The sequence below is a fragment of the Dromaius novaehollandiae genome, unplaced genomic scaffold, assembly GCF_036370855.1.
Source record: "Dromaius novaehollandiae isolate bDroNov1 unplaced genomic scaffold, bDroNov1.hap1 HAP1_SCAFFOLD_209, whole genome shotgun sequence".
Taxonomy (NCBI): Eukaryota; Metazoa; Chordata; class Aves; order Casuariiformes; family Dromaiidae; genus Dromaius; species Dromaius novaehollandiae.
Window position 1 is genome coordinate 1 of NW_026991394.1, and position 22468 is coordinate 22468.

At 67.3% G+C, this 22468-nt stretch overlaps 1 protein-coding gene across 1 annotated transcript; it reads left to right on the plus strand.

Moving 5' to 3' along the window:
• The first annotated feature begins 2608 nt into the window (after nt 1-2608).
• LOC135326136 (leucine-rich repeat LGI family member 4-like) lies at nt 2609-22240 on the plus strand. Its single transcript, XM_064503985.1, has 8 exons — nt 2609-2838; nt 4498-4569; nt 7230-7301; nt 8742-8813; nt 13524-13693; nt 14513-14677; nt 18403-18917; nt 21666-22240. Exons 1-8 carry the CDS (start codon nt 2609-2611, stop codon nt 21966-21968), a joined length of 1599 nt encoding a protein of 532 aa, XP_064360055.1. The 3' UTR covers nt 21969-22240.
• The last annotated feature ends 228 nt before the right edge of the window (nt 22241-22468 follow it).

Consider the following 22468-nt stretch of genomic DNA (forward strand, 5'->3'; position numbering starts at 1 on the left):
TCCCCACACAAGGCCTCTCTGTGCTCCTCCGGCCTCCGGCCAGGCGGCAACAGCGGCGCCTTTGTCCGCCCCCGGGGGCCCAGGCGTCCGGCGGGGGTGGGGAGGGGAAGGGGGGGCCCAGGCATCCGGGATGGCCCCGCCCCCACCCCGGGGGCACCCAGCATCCGGGGGGGGCCCAGGCGTCCGGGGGGACCCATGAGGGGCCCAGGCGTCCGGGGGGGGCCCAGGCATCCGGGAGGGACCCAGAAGGGGCCCAGGCATCCTGGGGGGGGCCCAGGCGTCCAGGGGAGACCCAGAAGGGGCCCAGGCGTCCGGGGGGGCCCAGGCGTCCGGGGGGGACCCACAAGGGGCCCAGGCGTCCGGGGAGACCTAGAAGGGGCCCAGGCGTCCGGGAGGGACCCAGAAGGGGCCCAGGCGTCCGGGGGGGGCCCAGGCATCTGGGGGGGTACCCACGAGGGGCCCAGGCGTCCGGGGGGGACCCAGAAGGGGCCCAGGCGTCCGGGGGGGCCCAGGCGTCCGGGGAGACCTAGAAGGGGCCCAGGCATCCGGGGGGACCCACAAGGGGCCCAGGCATCCGGGGGGGACCCAGAAGGGGCCCAGGCGTCCGGGGGGGCCCAGGCGTCCGGGGAGACCTAGAAGGGGCCCAGGCGTCCGGGGGGACCCACAAGGGGCCCAGGCATCCGGGGGGGCCCAGGCGTCCGGGGGGACCCAGAAGGGGCCCAGGCATCCGGGGTGAGTGAGGGGGGTGGAGGTAGGAGGGGCCCAGGCGTCCGGGTGCGAGGAGGAGGTGGGGGGGGGAGAGGAGGAGGGGCCCAGGCGTCCGGGAGGGGCCCAGGCGTCCGGGGCCGCCGCCGCCGCCACCCGCAGGAGCCGCGACCGGGAGCTCCGCAGCCGCCGCCGGGGGCAAAACCGGGGCGGGGGGGGGGGCAAATCCCGCCGGGGGGGGGCAGAAACCGAGGGGGGGGCAGAAACCGGGGGGGCAAAAAGGGGGGGGCAAAAAGGGGGGGGCAAAACCGGGGGAGTAAAAGGGGGGGGCAAAAGCGGGGGCAAAATCGAGGGGGGCAAAAAGGAGGGGGCAAAACCGGGGGGGCAAAAAGGGGGGGGCAAAAAAGGAGGGGGCAAAATCGGGGGGGGAAAAAGGGGGGGGCAAAACCGGGGGGGTTAAAAGGGGGGGGCAAAAAAGGGGGGGGGCAAAACCGGGGGGGGCAAAACCGGGGGGGGGGCAAAACCGGGGGGGGGCAAAAAGGGGCGGGGCAAAACCGAGGGGGGGCAAAAAGGGGCGGGGCAAAACCGAGGGGGGGGCAAAAAGGGGGGGGTAAAACCGGGGGGGGGTAAGAGCAGGTTGGGGGGGGGAATGTGGGGGCGGGGCGAGGCGGGGCGGGGGGCGGGGCGACGCCGGGCCCCGCCCCCCCCGTTGCCGCCGCCGCTGCTGCTGCTGCTGCTGGGGGCGGCGGGGGCGGCGGGGGCGTGGCCTGGGCGGGAGGGGGCGTGGCCTGGGCGGGAGGGGGCGTGGCGGCGGCGGGCGCTGCTGCAGGAGGGCGGGGCGGGGGCGGTGCAGGGGGCGTGGCCGGGGGCGTGGCCGGCGGGGCGGGGGCGGGGCTGCCCCGGCGGCTGCGCATGCGCGCGGGAGCAGGCGCTGTGCCGCGGGGGGGCGGGGCTGCCCCGGGGGCTGCCGCCGCGGCTCGCCGCCCTGTGAGTGCCCGGCCACGCCCCCCTCCGCGAGGCCACGCCCCCTCCCCCGCGAGGCCACGCCCCCTTCGCCCGCGAGGCCACGCCCCCTCCCCCGCGAGGCCACGCCCCCTCCCCGAGGCCACGCCCCTCCCCCCCGTGTGGCCGCGCCCCCTTGACCCGACTACGCCCCCTCCCCCTCGAGGCCACGCCCCCCTCCGCGAGGCCACGCCCCCCTCCGCGGGACCACGCCCCCTTCGCCCGACCACGCCCCTCCGCGAGGCCACGCCCCCTCCCCCTCGAGGCCACGCCCCCTTCGCCCGACTACGCCCCCCCCGCGAGGCCACGCCCCCTCCCCGCGAGGCCACGCCCCCTCCCCGCGAGGCCACGCCCCCTCCACCCAACCATGTCCCCTCCTCCCGCGAGGCCACGCCCCCTCCCCGAGGCCACGCCCCCTCCCCCCGCGAGTCCACGCCCCCTTGGCCCGACCACGCCCCCTCCCCCGCGAGGCCACGCCCCCTCCCCGAGGCCACGCCCCCTCCCCCGTGTGGCCACGCCCCCTTGACCCGACTACGCCCCCTCCCCCTCGAGGCCACGCCCCCCTACGCGGGACCACGCCCCCCCCTTGGGGCCTTAAAGGACCCCCCTGAGCTGGGCTCTGTCCCCAGCCGGGTCCCTCCGTGTCCCCCCATGTCCCCTGTGTCCCCCCCGTGTCCCCCCCGGTCCCCAGCCATGTCCCTGTGTCCCCAGCCCTGTCCCCAGCGGTGTCCCCGTGTCCTCATGTCCCTGGCCATGTCCCTAGTGGTGTCCCCAACAGTGTCCCCGTGTCCCCAGCGGTGTCCCCATGTCCCCAGAGGTGTCCCCATGTCCCCACGTCCCCAGCAGTGTCCCCATGTCCCCTTGTCCCCGGCGCTGTCCCCATGTCCCCGCGTCCCCAGCGATGTCCCAATGTCCCCAGCGGTGTCCCCATGTCCCCAGCCCTGTCCCCAGCCCTGTCCCCAGCCCTGTCCCTGTGTCCCCAGCGCTGTCCCTGCGTCCCCAGCCCTGTCCCCAGCGGTGTCCCCAGCCCTGTCCCCAGCAGTGTCCCCGTGTCCCCAGGTCGCTGGTGCGGTGGCAGCTCGACGTCCTGCCCGAGGGCAGCTTCCGCGACACCCCGGCCCTGCAGCTCCTGTAGGGGCCCCGGCGTCCCCATGTCCCCAACCCGTCCCCAACCTGTCCCCAACCTGTCCCCAGGGTGTCCCCAACCTGTCCCCAACCCCAGGTTGTCCCCAAACTGTCCCCAACCTGTCCCCAGGGTGTCCCCAAGGTGTCCCCAACCTGTCCCCAACCCCAGGGTGTCCCCAAACTGTCCCCAGCCTGTCCCCAACCTGTCCCCAATGTGTCCCCAGGGTGTCCCCAACCTGTCCCTAACCCCGGAGTGGCCCCAACCTGTCCCCAGCCTGTCCCCAAGGTGTCCCCAACCTGTCCCCAGGGTGTCCACAACCCCCAGGTGTCCCCAAGGTGTCCCCAACCCATCCCCAACCTGTCCCCAACCCTGGGGTGTCCCCAACCCCCGGGTGTCCCCAAGGTGTCCCCAACCTGTCCCCAACCCATCCCCAGGGTGTCCCCAACCCCCGGGTGTCCCCAAGGTGTCCCCAGGGTGTCCCCAACCCATCCTCAACCTGTCCCCAACCTGTCCCCAGGGTGCCCCCAACCCTGTGGTGTCCCCAACCCCGGGGTGTCCCCAAGGTGTCCCCAAGGTGTCCCCAACCTGTCCCCAGGGTGTCCCCAACCCCAGGGTGGCCCCAACCTGTCCCCAAGGTGTCCCCAACCTGTCCCCAACCCCAGGTTGTCCCCAAACTGTCCCCAGCCTGTCCCCAATGTGTCCCCAGGGTGTCCCCAACCTGTCCCTAACCCCGGAGTGGCCCCAACCTGTCCCCAGCCTGTCCCCAAGATGTCCCCAACCCATCCCCAAACTGTCCCCAGGGTGTCCCCAACCCTGGGGTGGCCCCAACCCATCCCCAAACTGTCCCCAAGGTGTCCCCAACCTGTCCCCAACCCCGAGGTGGCCCCAAACTGCCCCCAACATGTCCCCAAGGTGTCCTGAACCTGTCCCCAACCCATCCCCACCCTGTCCCCAGCCTGTCCCCAGGGTGTCCCCAAACTGTCCCCAACCCTGGGGTGTCCCCAAGGGGTCCCCGGGGTGTCCCCAACCTGTCCCCAACCTGTCCCTAACCCCAGAGTGGCCCCAAGGGGTCCCCAACCTGTCCCCAAGGTGTCCCCGGGGTGTCCCCAACCCATCCCCAACCTGTCCCCAACCCCAGGGTGTCCCCAACCCCGGGGTGTCCCCAACCTCTCCCCACCCCCAGAGTGTCCCCAACCCATCCCCAACCTGTCCCCAACCCCAGGGTGTCCCCAACCCCGGGGTGTCCCCAACCTCTCCCCACCCCCAGAGTGTCCCCAACCCATCCCCAGGGTGTCACCAACCTGTCCCCAGGGTGTCCCCAAGGTGTCCCCAACCTGAGGGTGTCCCCAGGGTGTCCCCAACCCTGGGGTGGCTCTAGGGTGGCCCCAAATCAACCCCAGGGTGGCCCCAACCTGTCCCCAACCTGTCCCCAGCCCTGAGGTGTCCCCAAGGTGGCCCCAGGGTGTCCCCAACCCATCCTCAGGGTGTCACCAACCTGTCCCCAGGGTGTCCCCAAGGTGTCCCCAACCCCAGGGTGGCCCCAAGCTGTCCCCAACCCATCCTCAGGGTGTCCCCAACCTGTCCCCAGGGTGTCCCCACCCCCCCAGTGTCCCCGCTGTCCCCCCAGTGTCCCCGGGGCGGGTGGCAGCGGCGGGTCCCCGCAGGTTGGTCACCGCCGGGCGCCTGGGGACCATCGGGGACGGGGCCTTCGCCGGGCTGGCGCTGCTGGAGCACCTGTGAGCTGGGCAACTGGGAGCACTGGGAGGGACTGGGAGGGACTGGGAGGGACTGGAGCACCTGTGAGCTGGGGAACTGGGAGCACTGGGAGGGACTGGGAGGGACTGGGAGGGACTGGAGCACCTGTGAGCTGGGGAACTGGGAGCACTGGGAGGGACTGGGAGGGACTGGGAGGGACTGGAGCACCTGTGAGCTGGGGAACTGGGAGCACTGGGAGGGACTGGGAGGGACTGGGAGGGACTGGAGCACCTGTGAGCTGGGCAACTGGGAGCACTGGGAGGGACTGGGAGGGACTGGGAGGGACTGGAGCACCTGTGAGCTGGGCAACTGGGAGCACTGGGAGGGACTGGGAGGGACTGGGAGGGACTGGAGCACCTGTGAGCTGGGCAACTGGGAGCACTGGGAGGGACTGGGAGGGACTGGGAGGGACTGGAGCACCTGTGAGCTGGGGAACTGGGAGCACTGGGAGGGACTGGGAGGGACTGGGAGGGACTGGAGCACCTGTGAGCTGGGCAACTGGGAGCACTGGGAGGGACTGGGAGGGACTGGGAGGGACTGGAGCACCTGTGAGCTGGGGAACTGGGAGCACTGGGAGGGACTGGGAGGGACTGGGAGGGACTGGAGCACCTGTGAGCTGGGGAACTGGGAGCACTGGGAGGGACTGGGAGGGACTGGGAGGGACTGGAGCACCTGTGAGCTGGGGAACTGGGAGCACTGGGAGGGACTGGGAGGGACTGGGAGGGACTGGAGCACCTGTGAGCTGGGCAACTGGGAGCACTGGGAGGGACTGGGAGGGACTGGGAGGGACTGGAGCACCTGTGAGCTGGGGAACTGGGAGCACTGGGAGGGACTGGGAGGGACTGGGAGGGACTGGAGCACCTGTGAGCTGGGGAACTGGGAGCACTGGGAGGGACTGGGAGGGACTGGGAGGGACTGGAGCACCTGTGAGCTGGGGAACTGGGAGCACTGGGAGGGACTGGGAGGGACTGGGAGGGACTGGAGCACCTGTGAGCTGGGCAACTGGGAGCACTGGGAGGGACTGGGAGGGACTGGGAGGGACTGGAGCACCTGTGAGCTGGGCAACTGGGAGCACTGGGAGGGACTGGGAGGGACTGGGAGGGACTGGAGCACCTGTGAGCTGGGCAACTGGGAGCACTGGGAGGGACTGGGAGGGACTGGGAGGGACTGGAGCACCTGTGAGCTGGGCAACTGGGAGCACTGGGAGGGACTGGGAGGGACTGGGAGGGACTGGAGCACCTGTGAGCTGGGCAACTGGGAGCACTGGGAGGGACTGGGAGGAACTGGGGGGGGCTGGAGCACCTGTGAGCTGGGCAACTGGGAGCACTGGGGGGACTGGGAGGGACTGGAGCACCTGTGAGCTGGGGGGACTGGGGGGATTGGGGGGGACTGGGAGGAACTGGGGGGGACTGGGAGGCACTGGGGGGGACTGGGAGGCACTGGGGGGGCTGGAGCACCTGTGAGCTGGGGGACTGGGAGCACTGGGAGGCACTGGGAGGCACTGGGGGGGACTTGGGGGGGGACTGGAGCACCTGTGAGCTGGGGGACTGGGAGCACTGGGGGGGACTGGGGGGGACTGGGAGGGACTGGAGCACCTGTGAGCTGGGGAACTGGGAGCACTGGGAGGGACTGGGGGGGACTGGGGGGGGCTGGAGCACCTGTGAGCTGGGGGACTGGGAGCACTGGGAGGAACTGGGGAGCACTGGGAAAGGCTGTGAGGGTCTAGGAGGGACTGGGAGCACTGGGAACACTGGGAGGGACTGGGAGGAACTGGGACATCCCTGGTGGCTCTGGGGGGGACCGTGGTGGCACTGGGAGGGACTGGGAGGAACTGGGAAGGACTGGGAGGACCGTGGTGGCACTGGGGGGACCCTGGTGGCCCTGGGGGGACCGTGGTGGCACTGGGAGGGACTGGGAGGAACTGGGAGGTCCCTGGTGGCCCTGGGGGGGACCGTGGTGGCACTGGGAGGGACTGGGAGGAACTGGGAAGGACTGGGAGGACCGTGGTGGCACTGGGGGGACCCTGGTGGCACTGGGAGGGACTGGGAGGAACTGGGAGGGCCCTGGTGGCCCTGAGGGCACTGGGAGGGACTGGGAGGGCCCTGGTGGCCCTGGTGGAACCGTGGTGGCACTGGGAGGAACTGGGAGGCACTGGGAGGTCCCTGGTGGCCCTGGTGGGACTGTGGTGGCACTGGGAGGAACTGGGAGGAACTGGGAGGACCCTGGTGGCACTGGGAAGGACTGGGAGGACCGTGGTGGCACTGGGAGGGACTGGGAGGAACTGGGAAGGACTGGGAGGACCGTGGTGGCACTGGGGGGACCCTGGTGGCCCTGGGGGGACCGTGGTGGCACTGGGAGGGACTGGGAGGAACTGGGAGGTCCCTGGTGGCCCTGGGGGGGACCGTGGTGGCACTGGGAGGGACTGGGAGGAACTGGGAAGGACTGGGAGGACCGTGGTGGCACTGGGGGGACCCTGGTGGCCCTGGGGGGACCGTGGTGGCACTGGGAGGGACTGGGAGGAACTGGGAGGGACCTGGTGACCCTGGGGGGGGGGACGACGATGGGGACACCAGGGGACACCGGAGAGCCGGCGACGGTGGTGGCCCGGGGGTGACGGTGACAGTGGCCCCGGCGTCCCCAGCTTCATCGAGGACAACGAGGTCGGGGCCATCGCGCCGGCGGCGCTGCGGGGGCTGCGGGGGCTGCTCTACCTGTGCGTGTCCCCAACTGTCCCCAACGTGTCCCCAACATGTCCCCAACACGTCCCCAAGGGTCCCCGAGGGTCCCCAAGGGTCCTCAAAGCTCCCCAAGGTCCTCAAAGGTGTCCTCAAGGGTCCCCAAAGGTGTCCTCAAGGGTCCCCAAGGTGTCCCCAAGGGTCCCCAACATGTCCCCAAGGGTCCTCAAGGGTCCCCAAGGGTCTCCAAGGTGTCCCCAAGGGTCCCCAAGGGTCCCTGAGGGTCCCCAAAGCTCCCCAAGGTCCCCAAGGGTCCCCGTGTCCCCAAGGTGTCCCCAAGGGTCCCCGAGGGTCCCCAAAGCTCCCCAAGGTCCCCAAGGGTCCTTGTGTCCCCAAGGTGTCCCCAAGGGTCCCCAAGGGTCCTCAAAGGTCCCCAAGGGTCTCCAAGGTGCCCCCAAGGGTCCCCAATGTGTCCCCAAAGGTCCCTAACATGTCCCCAAGGTGTCCCCAAGGGTCCCCAAAGCTCCCCAAGGTCCCCAAGGTGCCCCCAAAGGTCCCCAATGTGTCCCCAAAGGTCCCTAACATGTCCCCAAGGTGTCCCCAAGGGTCCCCAAAGCTCCTCAAGGTCCCCAAAGGTCTCCAAGGTGCCCCCAAGAGTCTCCAAGGGGTCCCCAAGGGTTCCCAGAGGTCCCCAAGGGTCCCCAAAGGTCCTGAAGGTGTCCCCAAGGTGTCCCTAAGGGTCTCTAAGATGTCCTCAAAGCTCCCCAAGATGTCCCCAAGGGTCCCCAACGTGTGCCCAAGGGTTCCCAGAGGTCCCCAAGGGTCCCCAAGGTGTCCTCAAAGGGCCTCAAAGGTCCCCAAGGGTCTCCAAGTTGCCCCCAAGGGTCTCCAAAGGTCCCTAAGGGTCTCCAACGTGTCCCCAATGTGTCCCCAAGGTGCCCCCAAGGGACCCCAAGGGGTCCTCAAAGGTCCCCAAGGGCTCCCAAAGGTCCCCAAGGGTCCTCAAGGGTGTCCCTGGTCCCCGTCCCCTCCCCATGTCCCGGGGACGTCACCGTGTCCCCAAGGTGTCCCATGTCCCCAGGGTGTCCCCATCCCCTCCTCGTGCCCCCCCCATCCCCGGGGTGTCCCCAAGGTGTCCCCTCCCCATGTCCCTGTCCCTGAGGTGTCCCCATGTCCCCAAGGTGTCCCCAAGGTGTCCCCCGGGGGGGGGGGGTTTCCATCTGTCCCCGTCCCCTCCCCATGTCCCCATCCCTGAGGTGGCCCCTGTCCCCAAGGTGTCCCCTCCCCGCGTCCCCATCCCTGGGGTGTCACTGTCCCTGGGGTGGCTCTTGTCCCCTCCCCTGTCCCCATCCCCAGGGTGGCCCCTGTCCCCATCCCGGGATGTGTCCCTAAGTCACCTGCCCCCCCCGGTGTCCCCAAGGGTCCCCGTGTCCCCTGCCACCCCCCCGGTGTCCCCAAGGGTCCCCGTGTCCCCGCAGGAGCCTGGCCAACAACGGGCTGGAGACGCTGCCCAAGGACCTGTTCAAGGGGCTGGAGACCCTGACGCACCTGTGAGGGGACATTGGGGACACGGGGGACATGGGGGGACATGGGGGACATGGAGGGACATGGAGGGACATGGGGGACATGGGGGACATGGGGGGACATGGAGGGACATGGAGGGACATGGGGGACATGGGGGACATGGAGGGACATGGGGGACATGGGGGACATGGGGGGACATGGGGGACATGGAGGGACATGGGGGGACATGGAGAGACATGGGGGGACATGGGGGGACATGGGGACATGGAGGGACATGGGGGGACATGGGGGGACATGGGGGACATGGGGGACATGGGGGGACATGGAGGGACATGGGGGGACATGGGGGACATGGGGGGACATGGGGGGACATGGGGGACATGGAGGGACATGGGGGGACATGGAGGGACATGGAGGGACATGGAGGGACATGGGGGACATGGGGGACATGGGGGGACATGGGGGACATGGGGGACATGGGGGGACATGGGGGACATGGGGGACATGGGGGGACATGGAGGGACATGGGGGGACATGGGGGACATGGGGGACATGGGGGGACATGGGGGACATGGGGGACATGGAGGGACATGGAGGGACATGGGGGACATGGGGGACATGGGGGGACATGGGGGACATGGAGGGACATGGGGGGACATGGAGGGACATGGAGGGACATGGAGGGACATGGGGGACATGGGGGACATGGGGGGACATGGGGGACATGGGGGACATGGAGGGACATGGGGGACATGGAGGGACATGGGGGGACATGGGGGACATGGGGGGACATGGGGGACATGGAGGGACATGGGGGGACATGGAGGGACATGGAGGGACATGGGGGACATGGGGGACATGGGGGGACATGGGGGACATGGGGGACATGGAGGGACATGGGGGACATGGGGGACATGGGGGGACATGGAGGGACATGGGGGGACATGGGGGACATGGAGGGACATGGGGGACATGGGGGACATGGGGGGACATGGGGGACATGGGGGACATGGGGGGACATGGAGAGACATGGGGGGACATGGGGGACATGGGGGGACATGGGGGACATGGAGGGACATGGAGGGACATGGGGGACATGGGGGACATGGGGGGACATGGGGGACATGGAGGGACATGGAGGGACATGGGGGACATGGGGGACATGGGGGGACATGGAGGGACATGGAGGGACATGGGGGACATGGGGGACATGGAGGGACATGGGGGACATGGGGGACATGGGGGGACATGGGGGACATGGAGGGACATGGAGAGACATGGGGGGACATGGGGGACATGGGGGGACATGGGGGACATGGGGGGACATGGAGGGACATGGGGGGACATGGGGGACATGGAGGGACATGGGGGACATGGAGGGACATGGAGGGACATGGGGGACATGGGGGACATGGGGGGACATGGAGGGACATGGAGGGACATGGGGGACATGGGGGACATGGGGGGACATGGGGGACATGGAGGGACATGGGGGGACATGGAGAGACATGGGGGGACATGGGGGGACATGGGGGGACATGGGGGACATGGGGGGACATGGGGGGACATGGAGGGACACGGGGGGACATGGGGGGACATGGGGACATGGAGGGACATGGGGGGACATGGGGGGACATGGGGGACATGGGGGGACATGGGGGGACATGGAGGGACACGGGGGGACATGGGGGGACATGGGGACATGGAGGGACATGGGGGGACATGGGGGGACATGGGGGACATGGGGGACATGGGGGGACATGGAGGGACATGGGGGGACATGGGGGACATGGGGGACATGGGGGGACATGGGGGACATGGGGGACATGGAGGGACATGGGGGACATGGGGGACATGGGGGACATGGAGGGACATGGGGGGACATGGGGGACATGGGGGACATGGGGGGACATGGGGGACATGGGGGGACATGGAGGGACATGGGGGGACATGGGGGACATGGAGGGACATGGGGGGACATGGAGGGACATGGAGGGACATGGAGGGACATGGGGGACATGGGGGACATGGGGGACATGGGGGACATGGGGGACATGGGGGGACATGGAGGGACATGGGGGGACATGGGGGACATGGGGGACATGGGGGGACATGGGGGACATGGGGGACATGGAGGGACATGGGGGACATGGGGGACATGGGGGACATGGAGGGACATGGGGGGACATGGGGGGACATGGGGGACATGGGGGGACATGGAGGGACATGGGGGGACATGGAGGGACATGGAGGGACATGGAGGGACATGGGGGACATGGGGGACATGGGGGGACATGGGGGACATGGGGGACATGGAGGGACATGGGGGACATGGGGGACATGGGGGGACATGGAGGGACATGGGGGGACATGGGGGACATGGGGGACATGGAGGGACATGGAGGGACATGGGGGACATGGGGGACATGGGGGGACATGGGGGACATGGGGGACATGGGGGGACATGGAGAGACATGGAGGGACATGGGGGACATGGGGGGACATGGGGGACATGGAGGGACATGGAGGGACATGGGGGACATGGGGGACATGGGGGGACATGGAGGGACATGGAGGGACATGGGGGACATGGGGGACATGGGGGGACATGGGGGACATGGGGGACATGGAGGGACATGGAGGGACATGGGGGACATGGGGGACATGGAGGGACATGGAGGGACATGGGGGACATGGGGGACATGGAGGGACATGGGGGACATGGGGGGACATGGGGGACATGGGGGACATGGGGGGACATGGGGGACATGGAGGGACATGGAGGGACATGGGGGACATGGGGGACATGGGGGACATGGGGGACATGGAGGGACATGGAGGGACATGGGGGACATGGGGGACATGGGGGACATGGAGGGACATGGGGGACATGGGGGACATGGGGGACATGGAGGGACATGGGGGACATGGGGGACATGGGGGGACATGGAGGGACATGGGGGACATGGGGGACATGGGGGGACATGGGGGACATGGAGGGACATGGGGGGACATGGGGGACATGGGGGGACATGGAGAGACATGGGGGGACATGGGGGACATGGGGGGACATGGGGGACATGGAGGGACATGGAGGGACATGGGGGACATGGGGGACATGGGGGGACATGGAGAGACATGGGGGGACATGGGGGACATGGGGACATGGGGGGACATGGGGACATGGAGGGACATGGAGGGACATGGAGGGACATGGGGGACATGGGGGACATGGGGGGACATGGGGGACATGGAGGGACATGGAGGGACATGGGGGACATGGGGGACATGGGGGGACATGGGGGGACATGGGGACATGGAGGGACATGGGGGGACATGGGGGGACATGGGGGACATGGGGGACATGGGGGGACATGGGGGGACATGGAGGGACACGGGGGGACATGGGGGGACATGGGGACATGGAGGGACATGGGGGGACATGGGGGGACATGGGGGACATGGGGACATGGAGGGACATGGGGGGACATGGGGGGACATGGGGGACATGGGGGACATGGAGGGACATGGGGGGACATGGGGGGACATGGGGGGACATGGGGACATGGAGGGACATGGGGGGACATGGGGGGACATGGGGGACATGGGGGACATGGGGGGACATGGAGGGACATGGGGGGACATGGGGGACATGGAGGGACATGGGGGGACATGGGGGGACATGGGGGACACGGGGGACATGGAGGGACATGGGGGGACATGGGGGACATGGGGGACATGGGGGATATGGGGGGACATGGGGGACATGGAGGGACATGGGGGGACATGGGGGATATGGGGGATATGGGGGGACATGGGGGACATGGAGGGACATGGGGGACATGGGGGGACATGGGGGACATGGAGGGACATGGGGGAACATGGAGGGACATGGGGGGACATGGGGGACATGGGGGACATGGGGGACATGGGGGGACATGGGGGGACATGGGGGGACATGGGGACATGGAGGGACATGGGGGGACATGGGGGGACATGGAGGGACACGGGGGGACATGGGGGGACATGGGGACATGGGGGACATGGGGGACATGGGGGGACATGGGGGGACATGGAGGGACACGGGGGGACATGGGGGGACATGGGGACATGGAGGGACATGGGGGGACATGGGGGGACATGGGGGACATGGGGACATGGAGGGACATGGGGGGACATGGGGGGACATGGGGGACATGGGGGACATGGGGGGACATGGAGGGACATGGGGGGACATGGGGGACATGGAGGGACATGGGGGGACATGGGGGGACATGGGGGACACGGGGGACATGGAGGGACATGGGGGGACATGGGGGACATGGGGGACATGGGGGATATGGGGGGACATGGGGGACATGGAGGGACATGGGGGGACATGGGGGATATGGGGGACATGGGGGACATGGAGGGACATGGAGGGACATGGGGGGACATGGGGGACATGGGGGACATGGAGGGACATGGAGGGACATTGGGGACACGGGGGACATGGGGGGACATGGAGGGACATTGGGGACACGGGGGACATGGGGGGACATGGAGGACATGGGGGACATGGGGGACATGGAGGGACATGGGGGGACATGGAGGGACATGGAGGGACATGGAGGGACATGGAGGACATGGGGGACATGGGGGACATGGAGGGACATGGGGGGACATGGAGGGACATGGGGGGACATGGGTGGCCCCAAGGGGGCCCAGGCACCCGGGTGACCCCCTCCGCCCCCCAGCGACCTCCGGGGCAACCCCTGGCGCTGCGACTGTCGCCTCCGGTGGTTGGTGGCCTGGTTGGCCACCACCGCTGCCACCGCCGAGGCGGGGACCTGCCGGGGGCCCCCCCCCCGCAACGGCACCCGCCTGACCCAGCTGCAGCCCCGCGACTTCCCCTGCCTGGCCCACGGTACGCCGGACGCCTGGGCCCCTCCCGCCCGGACGCCTGGGCCCCCCGTCCCGGATGCCTGGGCCCCTCTTGTCCCAAATATCTGGGTCCCCCCGTCCCGGACGCCTGGGTCCCCCCTGTCCCAGATGCCTGGGCCCCTCCTGTCCCGGACGCCTGGGCCCCTCTTGTCCCAAATGCCTGGGTCCCTCTGTCCCCAGGACGCCTGGGCCCCTCCTGTCCCAGACACCTGGGTCCATCTTGTCCCGGACACCTGGGTCCCCCCTGTCCCGGACGCCTCGGTCCCCCCTGTCCAGGACGCCTGGGCCCCTCTGCCCCCAGGACACCTGGGTCCCCCTGTCCCGGACGCCTGGTCCCCCTCATCCTGGATGCCTGGGCCCCTCCTGTCCCGGACGCCTGGACCCCTCCTGTCCCGGACACCTGGGTCCCCCATGTCCCGGACGCCTGGGCCCCTCTGCCCCCAGGACACCTGGGTCCCCCCTGTCCCGGACGCCTGGGCCCCTCTGCCCCCAGGACACCTGGGTCCCCCTGTCCCAGACGCCTGGGTCCCTCTTGTCCTGGACGCCTGGGCCCCTCCTGTCCCGGACGCCTGGGCCCCTCTGCCCCCAGGACACCTGGGTCCCTCCAACCTGGACACCCAGGTCCCCCCCACCCCGGACGCCTGGGCCCCCTCATCCCGGACGCCTGGGCCCCCTCATCCCGGATGCCTGGGTCCCCTCATCCCGGACGCCTGGGCCTCTGCCCTCAGCGCGATGGTGGGCGGGGTGGGGGGGGCGGGGCGGGGGCCCAGGCGTCCAGGGGGGGCTGACGGGGGCCCCGCAGAGCTGCGGCCCTTCCAGTCGCTGCCCTTCGCCTCGCTGGCGGCGGAGCCCTTCGTGCTGGGGGGGCACCCGGGGGTGGCCCTGGCCCAGCCCTTCGCCGGCGCCTGCGCCCTCCTCGAGTGGGACCAGCTCGCCGGGCGCTTCCGGGCGCCCACCATCATCAACGGTGAGTCCCGACCCCCCTGCGGACCCCCGGAACGGCGCGGGGACCCCAAAAATGGCATCGGGAGCCCTCGAAACCCCCAGGAGACCCCAAAAATGGCACCGGGACACCCCAAAACCCCCAGAGGACCCCAAAAATGGCATCAGGAGCCCCCCAAACCCCCAGGAGACCCCAAAAATGGCATCGGGAGCCCTCAAAACCCCCAAGGGGACCCCAAAAATGGCATCAGAACACCCAAAAACCCCAAGAGGACCCCCAAAATGGCATCAGGACCCTCAAAACCCCCAGGAGACCCCAAAAATGGAACCAGGACACCCCAAAACCCCAAGAGGACCCCAAAAATGGCATTGAGACCCTCGAAACCCCAAGGAGACCCCCAAAATGACATCAGAACCCCTCAAAACCCCAAGGAGACACCAAAAATGGCATCGGGAGCCCCCAAAACCCCCAAGGGGACACAAAAAATGGCATCAGAACACCCAAAAACCCCAAGGAGACCCCAAAAATGGCACCAGGACACCCAAAACCCCAAGGAGACCCCAAAATGGCATCAGGAGCCCCCCAAACCCCCAGGAGACCCCAAAAATGACATCAGAACCCCTCAAAACCCCCAGGAGACACCCAAAATGGCATCGGGACCCCTCAAAACCCCGAGGAGACCCCAAAAATGGCATCAAGACCCCCAAAACCCCCAGGAGACCCCAAAAATGGCATCGGGAGCCCCCAAAACCCCCAAGGGGACCCCAAAAATGGCATCAGAACACCCAAAAACCCCAAGGAGACCCCAAAAATGGCACCAGGACACCCAAAAACCCCAAGGGGACCCCAAAAATGGCATCGGGAGCCCCCAAAAACCCCAGGAGACCCCAAAAATGGCATCAGGAGCCCTCAAAACCCCGAGGAGACCCCAAAATGGCACCAGGACACCCAAAAACCCCAAGGAGACCCAAAAAATGGCATTGAGACCCTCAAAACGCCCAAGGAGACCCCAAAAATGGCATCAGGACCCCCCCAAAACCCCCAAGGAGACCCCAAAATGGCACCAGGACACCCAAAACCCCAGGGAGACCCCCCAAAATGGCACCCAGACCTCCAAAACGTCCAAGGAGACCCCAAAAATGACATCGGGACCCCCCAAACCCCAAGGAGACCCCAAAATGGCATCGAGACCTCCAAAACCCCCAAGGGGACCCCAAAAACTGGCCCAGGGACCGTCACCAGATGGGTGACGCCATCCCCAACGTCCCCCACGTCCTTGTCCCCATGGGGTCATCACCATCACCCCACACCCAATGTCCCCCACGTCCTTGTCCCCATGGGGGTCATCACCATCACCCCACGTCCAACGTTCTCCACGTCCTTGTCCCCATGGATGCCCTCGCCATCACCCCACACCCGACGTCCCCCACGTCCTTGTCCCCATGGGGGACCTCACCATCACCCTGTCCCCAACGTCCCCCACGTCCTTGTCCCCATGGGGGTCCTCACCATCACCCCATGCCCAACGTCCCCCACGTCCTTGTCCCCATGGGGGTCATCACCATCACCCCATGCCCAACATCCAACATCCTCCATGTCCTTGTCCCCATGGAGGACCTCGCCATCACCCCACACCCGACGTCCCCCACGTCCTTGTCCCCGCAGGGTCCTCGCCGGTGACCCCATCCCCAACATCCTTGTAGGCTCCTCACCATCACCCCATGTCCAATGTCCCCCACGTCCTTGTCCCCATGGGGGTCATCATCATCACCCCACGCCCGACGTCCCCCGCGTCCTTGTCCCCATGGAGGACCTCACCATCACCCCATGTCCAACATCCTCCATGTTGTTGTCCCCATGGATGCCCTCGCCATCACCCCACACCCGACGTCCTCCACGTCCTTGTCCCCATGGGGGTCCTCACCATCACCCCATGTCCAACGTCCCCCACGTCCTTGTCCCCATGGGGATCATCACCATCACCCCATGCCCAACGTCCCCCACCTCCTTCTCCCCATGGAGGACCTCGCCATCACCCTGTCCCCAACGTCCCCCACGTCCTTGTCCCCATGGGGGTCATCACCATCACCCCATGTCCAACGTCCCCCACCTCCTTCTCCCCATGGATGCCCTCGCCATCACCCCACGCCCGACGTCCCCCACGTCCTTGTCCCCATGGGGGTCCTCACCATCACCCCATGTCCAACATCCAACATCCTCCATGTCCTTCTCCCCATGGATGCCCTCGCCATCACCCCACGCCCGACGTCCCCCGCGTCCTTGTCCCCGCAGGGTCCTCGCCGGTGACCCCATCCCCAACATCCTTGTAGGCTCCTCACCATCACCCCATGCCTGATGTCCCCCACATCCTTGTCCCCATGGGGGTCATCACCATCACCCCATGCCCAACGTCCCCCACGTCCTTGTCCCCATGGGGATCATCACCATCACCCCATGCCCAACGTCCCCCACCTCCTTCTCCCCATGGAGGACCTCGCCATCACCCCATGCCCAACGTCCCCCACGTCCTTGTCCCCATGGGGGTCCTCACCATCACCCCATGTCCAACGTCCTCCATGTTGTTGTCCCCATGGAGGACCTCGCCATCACCCCATGCCCAACGTCCCCCACATCCTTGTCCCCATGGGGGTCCTCACCATCACCCCATGCCCAACGTCCCCCACGTCCTTGTCCCCATGGGGGTCCTCACCATCACCCCATGCCCAACATCCAACATCCTCCATGTCCTTCTCCCCATGGAGGACCTCGCCATCACCCCACGCCCAACGTCCCCCACGTCCTTGTCCCCATGGGGGTCATCACCATCACCCCATGCCCAACATCCAACATCCTCCACGTCCTTCTCCCCATGGATGCCCTCGCCATCACCCCACGCCCGACGTCCCCCGCGTCCTTGTCCCCATGGGGGTCATCACCATCACCCCACGCCCAACATCCAACATCCTCCACGTCCTTCTCCCCGTGGATGCCCTCGCCATCACCCCACGCCCGACGTCCCCCACGTCCTTGTCCCCATGGGGGTCATCACCATCACCCCATGTCCAATGTCCCCCACGTCCTTCTCCCCATGGAGGACCTCGCCATCACCCCACGCCCGACGTCCCCCGCGTCCTTGTCCCCATGGGGGTCATCACCATCACCCCATGTCCAACATCCAACATCCTCCATGTCCTTCTCCCCATGGATGCCCTCGCCATCACCCCACGCCCGATGTCCCCCGCGTCCTTGTCCCCATGGGGATCATCACCATCACCCCATGTCCAACGTCCCCCACCTCCTTCTCCCCATGGAGGACCTCGCCATCACCCCACGCCCGACGTCCCCCGCGTCCTTGTCCCCATGGGGATCATCACCATCACCCCATGCCCAACATCCAACATCCTCCACGTCCTTCTCCCCGTGGAGGACCTCGCCATCACCCCACGCCCGACGTCCCCCACGTCCTTGTCCCCATGGGGGTCCTCACCATCACCCCACGCCCAACGTCCCCCACCTCCTTCTCCCCATGGAGGACCTCGCCATCACCCTGTCCCCAACGTCCCCCACGTCCTTGTCCCCATGGGGGTCATCACCATCACCCCACACCCAACGTCCCCCGCGTCCTTGTCCCCATGGGGGTCCTCACCATCACCCCATGTCCAACATCCAACATCCTCCATGTCCTTCTCCCCATGGATGCCCTCGCCATCACCCCACGCCCGACGTCCCCCGCGTCCTTGTCCCCGCAGGGTCCTCGCCGGTGGCCTGCCACCCGCTGCCGCTGGCCGGCGCCCTGCTGCTGGTGGTGGCCCAGCTCGGCGGCCCCTCGGCCGTGTGGCGCCGGGCCGGCGGCCCCGGCGGCCATTTTGTGCGGCTGCAGGCGCTGGGCGCCGGGCGGCTGCGGCGGCCCCACGCCGTGGCCAGCGCCCGCCTGGGGGGCCACTGGTTCCTGGGGGTGGCCGACAGCTCCAAGGGGGGCACCAGCACCCTCTTCCGCTGGGGGGGCCGCGGGTTCTACCCCCACCAGGAGCTGCGGCCCTGGCACCGCGACACCCACCTGGAGTTCCTGGAGCTGGGCGGACGCCCGGCCTTGGTGGTCTGCAGCGGGGCCCGGCGGCCGTCGGTCTACCGGTGGAGCGGGGCGGCCCAGGCCTTCGCGCCCCACACCGACATCCCCCACGTGCCCGACGTCTACGCCGCCAAGCACTTCCGCCTGCGGGGCCACGTCTTCCTCTGCCTCTCGCGCTTCCTCGGAGACGCCAAGGTGAGGCGGTGGGGGGCGGGTGGGGGGGGGACGTCGCGGGGATGTGGGGGACGTCGCGGGGCTGTGGGGGCCGTCACGTGGCCGTGGGGTCTATCATGGGGCTGTTGGGTCCATCATGGGGCCGTGGGGTCAATCACATGGCCATGGGGTCCATCATGGGGCCATGGGGTCCATCACGTGGATGTGGGGTCCATCACGGGGATGTGGGGTCCATCACATGAACATGGGGTCAATCACATGGCCATGGGGTCCATCACGTGGACATGGGGTCAATCACATGGCCATGGGGTCCATCATGGGGATGTGGGGGTCTGTTACAGGGCCATTGGTTCCATCACATGACCATGGGGTCCATCATATGGCTGTGGGGTCCATCACGTGGCCACGGGGTCTATCATGGGGCTGTTGGGTCCATCATGGGGCCATTGGGTCCATCACGTGGCCATGGGGTCCATCACGTGGCCGTGGGGTACATCATGTGGCCATGGGGTCCACCATGTGGATGTGGGGTCCATCACGTGGCCATGGGGTCCATCACGGGGACGTTGGGTCCATCACGTGGACATGGGGTCAATCACATGGCCATGGGGTCCATCATGGGGCCATGGCGTCCATCATGGGGATGTGGGGGTCTGTTACAGGGCCATTGGTTCCATCACATGACCATGGGGTCCATCACGTGGCCATGGGGTCTATCATGGGGCTGTTGGGTCCATCATGGGGCTGTTGGGTCCATCACGTGAACGTGGGGTCCATCATCTGGCCATGGGGTCCATCATGTGAATGTGGGGTCCATCACATGAACATGGGGTTCCATCACGGGGATGTGGGGTCCATCATGTGGCCATGGGGTCCATCACGGGGACGTTGGGTCCATCACGGGGATGTGGGGTCCATCACGTGGCCATGGGGTCTATCATGGGGCCATTGGGTCCATCATGGGGCTGTGGGGTCCATCACGTGGATGTGGGGTCCATCACATGGCCATGGGGTCCATCACAGGGCCGTGGGGACCATCTTGGGGCTGTGGGGTCCATCACAGAGCCATGGGGTCTATCATGGGGCCGTGGGGTCTGTCATAGGGCTGTGGGGGTCCGTCACAGAGCCATGGGGTCCATCATGGGGATGTGGGGTCCATCACGTGGCCATGGGGTCTATCACGGAGCTGTGGGGTCCATCACGGGGTCAGGGGATCCATCACATGAACATGGGGTCCATCACATGGCCATGGGGTCCATCATGTGGCCATGGGGTCCATCACATGGCCTTGGGGTCCATCACAGGGCCGTGGGGTCCATCACATGGCCATGGGGTTCATCACATGAACATGGGGGTCCATCACGTGGACGTGGGGTTCATCACGGGGCCGTGGGGTCTGTCATGTCTCCATGGGGTCCCATCACCACCCCCTGTCCTTGAGGTCAGTCATGTGCCCATGGGCGCCCAGCCCCTGCCAACCCTTCCCATGATGCTCCTCACCTCTGCCAACCCTTCCCATGATGCACCTGACCTGCTCCAACCCTTCCCATGATGCTCCTGGCCCTCACCAACCCTTCCCATGACGTTCTTCACCTCCACCAAGCTTCCCATGATGCTCCTCACCCCCACCAACCCTTCCCATGATGTTCCTAGACCTCCCCAACCCTTCCCATGATGCTCCTGACCTCCTCCAACCCTTCCCATGACGTTCTTCACCTCCACCAACCTTCCCATGATGCTCCTCACCTCCACCAACCTTCTCACAATGTTCCTAGTCCTCCCCAACCCTTCCCATGATGCTCCTGACCTCCACCAACCCTTCCCATGATGTTCCTAGACCTCCCCAACCCTTCCCATGATGCTCTTGGCCCTCACCGCCCCTTCCCATGATGCTCCTGACCTCCTCCAACCCTTCCCATGACGTTCTTCACCTCCACCAACCTTCCCATGATGCTCCTGACCTCCTCCAACCCTTCCCATGATGCTCCTGACCTCCTCCAACCCTTCCCATGACGTTCTTCACCTCCTCTAACCCTTCCCATGATGCTCCTGACCTCCTCCAACCCTTCCCATGATGCTCCTCACCTCCACCAACCCTTCCCATGATGCTCCTGACCTCCTCCACCCCTTCCCACGATGTTCCTAGACCTCCCCAACCCTTCCCATGATGCTCCTGACCTCCTCCAACCCTTCCCACGATGTTCCTAGACCTCCCCAACCCTTCCCATGATGCTCCTGACCTCCTCCAACCTTTCCCATGATGCTCCTCACCTCCACCAACCCTTCCCACGATGTTCCTAGACCTCCCCAACCCTTCCCATGATGCTCCTGACCTCCTCCAACCCTTCCCATGATGTTCTTCACCTCCACCAACCCTTCCCATGATGCTCCTCACCTCCCCAACCCTTCCCATGATGCTCCTGACCACCTCCAACCCTTCCCATGATGTTCTTCACCTCCACCATGCTTTCCCATGATGCTCGTGACCTCCCCAACCCTTCCCATGATGCTCCTGACCTCCTCCAACCTTTCCCATGACGTTCTTCACCTCCACCAACCTTTCCCACGATGTTCCTAGACCTCCCCAACCCTTCCCATGATGCTCCTGACCTCCTCCAACCCTTCCCATGATGCTCCTGACCTGCTCCACCCCTTCCCACGATGTTCCTAGACCTCCCCAACCCTTCCCATGATGCTCCTGACCTCCTCCAACCCTTCCCATGATGCTCCTGACCTGCTCCACCCCTTCCCACGCTGCTCGGCGGCCAGGTGATGCGCTGGGAAGGCTCCATGTTCCGGGAGGTGCAGCAGGTGCCGGCGCGGGGCTCCCTGGTCTTCCAGCCGCTGGCCCTGGCCGGCCACCGCTACGTGCTGCTGGGCAACGACTACGCGCCCAGCCGCGTCTACCGCCTGGGCCCCGGCGGGCGCCTGGAGCCCCACCAGGAGCTGCTGGCCCCCTCGCCCCGGGCCTTCGCCCCCCTCGCCGTGGGCCACCGCCACTTCCTGGTGGCCTCCAGCTTCAAGGGGGCCACCCAGATCTACCGCCACGTCACCGTGGACCTGGGCACCTGAGGGGCGTGGGGCGGGACGTGGGGATGGGGGGCGTCAGCCACCACGGACCTGAGGGACACGGGGACGCGGGGACGTTGGGCATCATGTCATGATGGACCTGAGGGACACGGGGACGTGGGGACATTGGGCATCATGTCATGATGGACCTGGGCACCTGAGGGACGTGGGGCGGGACGTGGGGACGTTGGGCATCAGCCACCACGGACCTGAGGGACATGGGGACACGGGGACGTTGGGCATCACATCACCACGGACCTGAGGGACACGGGGACGCGGGGACGTTGGACATCACATCACCATGGACCTGAGCGACACGGGGACGCGGGGACGTTGGGCGTCAGCCACCGCGGACCTGAGGGACACGGGGACGCGGGGACGTTGGGCATCACATCACCATGGACCTGAGCGACACGGGGACGTGGGGACGTTGGGCGTCAGCCACCACGGACCTGAGGGACACGGGGACGTGGGGACATTGGGCATCACGTCATGATGGACCT

Excerpts from the sequence above, each read along its gene's own strand:
- LOC135326136 (XM_064503985.1), top strand. The coding sequence starts at position 2,609 with ATGTCCCAATGTCCCCAGCGGTGTCCCCATGTCCCCAGCCCTGTCCCC. Across the intron at positions 2,839-4,497 it reads ACCCCGGCCCTGCAGCTCCT|GTTGGTCACCGCCGGGCGCC; the intron begins GTAGGGGCCCCG and ends GGGTCCCCGCAG. Across the intron at positions 7,302-8,741 it reads CTGCGGGGGCTGCTCTACCT|GAGCCTGGCCAACAACGGGC; the intron begins GTGCGTGTCCCC and ends GTGTCCCCGCAG.